This window comes from Arachis hypogaea, chromosome 6 (assembly GCF_003086295.3).
Source record: "Arachis hypogaea cultivar Tifrunner chromosome 6, arahy.Tifrunner.gnm2.J5K5, whole genome shotgun sequence".
In the NCBI taxonomy this organism is placed as follows: domain Eukaryota; kingdom Viridiplantae; phylum Streptophyta; class Magnoliopsida; order Fabales; family Fabaceae; genus Arachis; species Arachis hypogaea.
This window is the reverse complement of record NC_092041.1, coordinates 102,160,405-102,168,134: the sequence shown is the minus strand read 5'-3', so window position 1 is coordinate 102,168,134 and position 7,730 is coordinate 102,160,405. Positions and strand designations below refer to the sequence as shown.

At 28.7% G+C, this 7,730-nt stretch overlaps 1 protein-coding gene across 1 annotated transcript; it reads right to left on the bottom strand.

The window, feature by feature from the left end:
* Positions 1–620: 620 nt before the first annotated feature.
* LOC112697184 (peroxidase 55) lies at positions 621–6,460 on the bottom strand. Its single transcript, XM_025750257.3, has 3 exons — positions 6,091–6,460; positions 4,024–4,215; positions 621–1,446 (listed from the first exon to the last, which is right to left on the bottom strand). Exons 1-3 carry the CDS (start codon positions 6,310–6,312, stop codon positions 874–876), a joined length of 987 nt encoding a protein of 328 aa, XP_025606042.1. The 5' UTR covers positions 6,313–6,460; the 3' UTR covers positions 621–873.
* Between the last annotated feature and the right edge of the window lie 1,270 nt (positions 6,461–7,730).

The following is a 7,730-nucleotide window of genomic DNA, read 5'->3' as shown; positions in this document are numbered from 1 at the left end:
GGCCTAATCCGTTTAAACCCGCTTTATTTGCAGGCTATAATTTTCAGTTTGGACTGTTTATGGTCAGTCCAATGGGTTAAATGGGTTGGTCCGTTTACTTTTTTATTTTATTTTTTGAAAAATCTTTTAACAAAACATATCACTTTTAGGTAAAAAACCTTAAATAAGTAGTATTTTTTTTAGTTGATGGGTTGACTAAAAATATTACTTTTTTAAAAAAATATAAACAAAAAATAAACGGACCACCCGTTTAGCCCGTTTAACCCACCATTTTTTCAAGTTAATCCAGCTCAACTCTTTTAGTCTTTAGACGGAGTTAATCTTAGAGACAAGATACACCTATTTAAATGGATAATCAAATTGATTCGATAAATTTGATCAATTTTAACGACTCTATTGAATAGTGCTTACTAGTTCACATTCGCTTTCATGTGTAACCCTTGGTATTAATTTGAGAGATATGAGGTGTAATAGACCTTTGATCTCTTCTACTTTTTTAAGACGACACTATTTTATATTTTTGCTGTAATTTTTGGGCCTCGTTCAGAACAATTTTATAAATAAATGTACATAAAAATGATGCATACATGTGATCTAAAACAAAAGGATGGGAAACAAAATGAAACAATGACCAATTTTTAGCATTATAAAGAGAAAAAAAATTATTGTTTTTCTAATCATCGTTGTACTAGTTTGCTCAACCTAACCCCCTTCCACATAATAACTTTTTTCTTAAAAAATAACTAAATTGCTAAAAACTCAAAAGTTTGCAAAGTAAATATTTCCCCAAAACACATGACGATCGAAAAATCAATCTTTCATAAGGGAATTCCCAATTACAAATTTCTTTTTTCACTAACTGGTGACAAATCACTAATTGAATTTAGTGCAGTCTCTTCTAACCTCTCCTTCCTTACCAATCTTCACCCCCACCCTTCCAAGCTTCCTCATGGCCGCAACAAACGCTTGATTAAAAGCATCAGCATTATTGGCAAACTCAGCCACCGTGGACCGCGACGCAGGGTCCGTGTACAAAACCTGATCCGATCTCAACAACCCTTTTCCGGCCACCAAGTTCCGGTAATAGTTGTTGTCGAAACTGGAGGAGGAATCGGGATCAAGAGCAACCACAACCTGTGGATCAGGGTTTTGAGGGCACTGTGTCTTTAACTGCTGGGCGTAGTTGGAGTCGAGAGTAGGGTCCAGCGGTGAGGACGCAGAGAATGAATATAAACGGTTAGAGAACTCGTTGCAATGTGAGAAGCCTATGGTGTGTGCTCCTGAGAGTGCTATCATGTCGGTTTGGGTCAAGTTGTGATTTGAGAACATTGTGTTTAGCTGCTTTAAATTGAAACTTGATTTTGGAAGGTTTCCTTCAACGTTTGATGATTTCGAAATAAGCCCATCTTTGCGTCCAAGTTCTACGTTGAATGATGGTCCCCCTAGCTGAAATAATTGCACATAACCACACAATTACAAAAAAACAATGTTACGTTGCTGGTAAATCTTATTATTTTGGCAAGAGTTTAATCAGCAATAATAAAAATTTACACATAAAAAATACATCATTTAAATCTATATTTATTAAAGGAAAACTTTTGAGAACTAGTCGTTTCTAGTATTTTTAGCCAACAACTTAGCACAAATACTACATTGTCTTTAATAAATAAATTTTATTAATTTATTTATACAAATCCTGCAAAACATAGATACAAAACGTAAGTATAAATTATATTAGGAAAAGTATAGGTAACAAATAAAATTTTGAGTATATACCCATTTTGGTCCTCAAAGAATTTTAGATTGGACACTTTACTCCCCAATTAAAATTAATTACTCGATTGGTCTCTAACAATTAATTCCGTCAGTCACTTAGGTTCTTTACTCCGTTAACTCTAACGGAGGACAAAATAGTCCTTGACAATTCTAACAGGGGACAAAATGGTCCCTGATAACTCTAACAAGGGACAAATGATCCCTGACCCCTTTATTCGAAAACGACACTATTCTTCCCCAATTTTTATCATATATCGCATAACCCTAACATTCATACTCTCCTTCTTCACATTCACAGTCTTCTTTTCCATCTTTTTCTTCCTCCTTTTTAGCTCCAAGATTAAGCCATGGTGTAATTGTCACGCATGTCGCACCTACCTCGACATGTCATGGACCACACCTTTCCTAAATCTTTGTGACTCGTACATCCACCCCCTCTACACTTCACCCACCAAAAGCATCTACTTCCACGTCTTCGATAATATCACCTCCAACCCCGACACGTCCACGACATCCTCAAGACCAAATTCCACAACTACTCCAAGGGTACACCTTTCTCCACTCTCCAACAAGCAATATAGATTGTTGGACATTATGACATCATGAGAAGATTCTCCTTCAACATCATATGCAAATTCTCATTTGAAATAGACACTGAATGCTTCATTCCTTCTTTTCCAGAGTCTAAGTTGGCAGACAGCTTTGACCTTACATCCAAACTATCAGTACAACGAGCAATGTCGTCATTGCCGCTCATATGGAAACTGAAGCGATTACTGAACATTGGTTCAGAGAAGAAGTTGAAGGAAGCGATCGGAGTGGTGGACAATGTGGTCATGGTGATGATAGGGCAGAGGAGGAGGGAGATGGCAACGACGATGACGGGTCTTAACAAATCAAACTTGCTGTCAAGATTCATGGGATCCATCGAAGATAATAACTAGTTGAGAGACATAGGCATTAATTTCCTGAATATGAATTGGTTGAGAACAAGTTGAAGATTTTTTTCTTGTGAACATTAAATTTATAGAGTGTGCATTGTGTAGTTTGAAGTTATAGTGTTAGACTGCTAGTGTTATGCGAGATATGATGGAAAGCGGGAGAGAATAGTGTCGTTTCCGAACAGAGGAGATCAGAGACCATTTTGTCCCCTGTTAGAGTTGTCAGGGACTATTTTGTCCTCCGTTAGAGTTAACGGAGTAAAGGACCTAAGTGACTGACGGAATTAATTGTCAGGGACCAATCGATTAATTAATTTTAATTGGGGAGTAAAGTGTCCAGTCTGAAATTCTTTGAGGACCAAAATTGGTATATACTCTAAAATTTTTGAACAATGTGTAAACAATGTGAATTAATAGGGTTAAAAGAGTAAATTTAATTAGTAGCATTAAATTAGGATGTAGTGTATTTTCATTTGATTGGTGGTTGTTCATATTGTTCAAAATTTTCATTGTTCCCCTAACACTCCCCATTATATTATTAGTTTATGTGTATAAAATTGTAATAAATATATGTATAAATTATATATTTTTTATAAATAAAATATCTATAAATATAAATACAAATTATTATTAACTAAATAATAATAAAAAATAATAATATATATTGATCATGTAATATTATTTTTTATCAAAATTTACACACATAAATTAATTTATACCTTATTTATTAAAAATAATGTAATATTTATATTAGTCAAATGCTCGCTAAAATTACTAAAGCCTGTTGGCCACACAAATTTCTTTTACCAAAAACGTATACAAGCTAAGTGCATCAAGCATTCAAGCTGCTTTTTTTTTAATTTTATTACTGTTCTGCTATGATTATCATTTTGACTAAAAAAATTCAACTTTTGCTGAAAAAATCAATCTTATAAGTTAAATTTGCGTTAATAATCAAAATAGTATACATAGATTGCATGTATCTGTCAATTTTGTATTGAAAAATCAGACAAATTGGTTTATGAAAAAGAAATACACCAATGAATTAGATTAGTCTTTCCCAACTATCAATTAGAAGATGACCTTTTACAATTGTATCTTTAAAGATGCACACGCAATTTTTAAGAAAAAATGTTGACTATAATAGCTTGAATAAGTATTTATTTAAATCCTATGGTAAAAAAAAGTAATCCAGAACATTATTGATGGTAACTAAAAATCTGTAGAAGATAATTTGACTAAATTATCATTTTTATATAAATGAATAAATATAATAGTAGTATCTAATTATAATTTGTTAGCTTACGAAGGAAATAACATCTCTGGTAGCAAGGGCCAAAATGTCAGCGCATGAGACGACACCAGGGCATGAAGCTTCAACAGCTTGTTTTGCTTTGATGACAGTGTCGAATCCATCTCCTGGAAGTGAAAGATTTTCTGAGTGATCCTTCTCTGCGTCCCCATTTGCCGACGATATCATCACAGAAGCATCGCAACCCTATCAATTTTCATAATTCATACACAAACATTCATACTCCACCACCACTTTATTGTTGCAAACATTATATGCCGTGTACTAATTAGCTAGAGTCTTAGCAAATTTTTGTATTACCTACAAGTCTCTCAACTTATATTTGCAAATATTTCACAAATAATAATAATAATAATAATAATAATAATAATAATAATAATAATAATAATAATAATAATAGAAGAAATGTTAGAAGACTATCAAAATTTATTGTTTTGACTATTAATTAGATATCAATATTAAAAAATATAGAATAAAATATATTCTTGGATTATTAGATTAAAAAAATTAGATTAAAAAAATTGAATTAATAATAAGTGATAATAAAAAATAATAAATTTTGATGATATTTTAATATTTTTAATAATAATAATAATAATAATAATAGTAAAACTTGTAATAAGGAATTTATCTAAAATAAATCTAAACAACTTTATATACATTAGTTATGTCATTTTTATAAATCAATAGATTTTATTAAATAAAAATAAAATACGATAAAAAAAACGTAGATTATAGAAATTTAATAAATACAGAAGATATTTATATAAATAAAAAAAATTATAAGACTAATTGGACTCAATATTCGTAAGATAGAGTCTCGAGCGTGTTCGTTTGTTAAAAAAAAAAACATGAAAAGTGGGTAACGAGCGTACACGTTTGCCCTTGTATATTTTTTATTATATTTTAATTAAAAATATTATTAAAATACTAAAATTAGTTATTAATATGTATATTTATATATAAATAGATATGTGATTTAATTTATTTTTAATATATATTTATATTCTAATATATATTTTTATACTGATAATCAATTTTAGTAGTTAATTTTAACATATAGATAACATAGTCCTGTTTTAAAAGCTGTGTCTAAAGTCACCCTCAACAATACCATTTCAAACGTGCCTTTGAAATTTTCTGCTGAATGAGACAAGATCACAGTGGAAATGGAAGAATAAATCTTCAACAACCATCCAAAATTAAAGTTAATTAATTCATGATGCTTAACTAATCAAACATATAAGATAAAATTATTTATATTTTTTTTATCAACTTAAACTTCTAAAATAATTAAGTGGTGTTATAAGGTAGTATTAGAGTTTTAACTCCCTAAAATCTAAAGTTTAGAGACATAAAATTTTTTATCTGTCAGATTAATCTTTTAGCTAGGATAAACAATTATATACATAATGATTGTATATATACAGAGACTGAGTCATTTCCTTTATTAAACATGACTTTGTCAAGTACATAATCTATTTTTATTAATTCAAACGGTTGAATCTAGACATAATATATGACACTACTGAAAATGATGCTTGCTTAACAAAAAAAAAGGTAAAGTTCCTGTAGAAATTTAACATTGAAAAATTATTTCAAAGATTGTGATGCAAACATATATAAAGAATCGTGGTAACTTGGTAAAAAAATGATTATGTGAAAATGTAACATGAAAAATAAATAGTACATATACACATACATGACAATGCTCGAGTATATTCAGAGGAAGAAAAACACACGAGGAATCGAAAACTAACCAATGTAAAATTATATATGCTTTCTTTGTTCTTAATTACTTGAAAGAGATCAATAGTGTTTCTAACTTGAGAGACAAAAATCTCAAGATAAACAATTTTGGTAATGTTATGGTGATAAAAAAAATCAATCGAAACAACTTAAATTTATTTTATTTAGTATTTATTTATTGCAAGATGTATTAAATAAAATTAAAAATAATAAATTTTTACTATTTTTTATTAATATTTTTTGATTACCAAATATTTTCGAAATACTGTATATAACGATGATGATGATGAGTTAGTAGTATGTAGTGGAAACCTGAACAAAGCAGTCATGGAGAAATAGACGGAGGGTTGCTTGTCCAGTTGTGAGAGTCTGAGTAAATTTATTGGTCACTGCCTCTCTAACTATGGATTCCACGTTTGGACAACTTGAACTGTAGAAATTCTCCACTAATTGCCCTTCACAACCCTTACTCATAATCATCGAAGCAACCATAACCACACCTATTAATAATTCTATCCTTGCTAACAACTCCATCTCCTTAATTAATAATTCACACTTATGATGATATATATTATATTCTTCTGCTTCAGGAATGAATGAAGTAGCTAGCGGAATTGGTATCACTACTATACATATATATAGTTCTGATTCAATTAGGTTGGTTAATTACTCGGTTACCCTTAACGTTAACATTATGCATGTCCAATATATATAATATTAATTAGCAGGAAGCTGTCTTGGTCCAAGTCTAGCTAGCTCATTTAAGTTTAACTTGTGAAAATACTTTCTTGTTTTGTAAGTTTTCTTTCACATTTCTCCTCTCTATAAAATCAAGTTGTAAATACTTGGTCATGCAACAAGTGGGAAAGGAAAGGTGAGTCATCCTTGATTTGATTTTGACAATATTTTAATTATCAAAATAATTCTTCAAAAATTTGATAGTCACTATTTTTTTTCTAAAATACTATAATAATTGTGAAAACATATATACTATATTTTAATCCAATTAGATTCAAACAATTATGATTTAAATTGAACTTATTTATTCGGTTTTGAAAAAGTTAACTATTTAAAACTTTTACTTTACATTTTTTTAAATTTAAAAAAAATTTGGATTCGATATATTTCATATTTAGAAAAAACTAATAATTAAAAATGATAAAAAAATTTATAATTTAGACAGAATATAAATCGATTCAATCAAAATCATAAAAATTTAAATTATATTATATTAAAAAATAAAGTCATTCGATATAATGTAAATCACTATCATTTGAATAAAATCGAATTACAATAAAAAATAAAAATCAAGTTAATACGATTTAAATCATAATAAATTATATCAGTTTACCTTCTAAATCAATTCAAATTATATTTTAAACACTATATTTTTTTAGTTATTAACGATAGATATATATATAATTTTTTCACATATCTCGTTTGCAAATAACATAAATAACAAAATTGTATTATTACTTATTTTATTTGTAGTGATAACGAAATTTGTAATAGAATACAATAAATAATTCATATTTATATGTATATATAAAAAATCAGTCAACATGTATAAAATATATATTAAAATTAAATAATATATATATACAAAAAATTAATTTCATGATTATTTGTTATGTTTACATAACATTTTCAAAATACATATAAGTATAAATATATAATTTAATTTATTTATTTAAAAAAAATCCCATCACTTGGCTAATTTCTAGTGTGTGATGCCTAATTTCTAGAATTTATACAGCATTTTTGATAATTTACAACTTTTCTGCTATATCTCACACGCCCAACCCAATGGCGGTTATCATAATTTATTTTAGAAAAACATTTATATAAATAACAAACTTTTGCATGATATACAATTTTTGCAAGGAATCAAGAATAGCACCAAAGAACATTATATGTTGGGATATAATTTGTGTACCATTCTTAAGTACTTC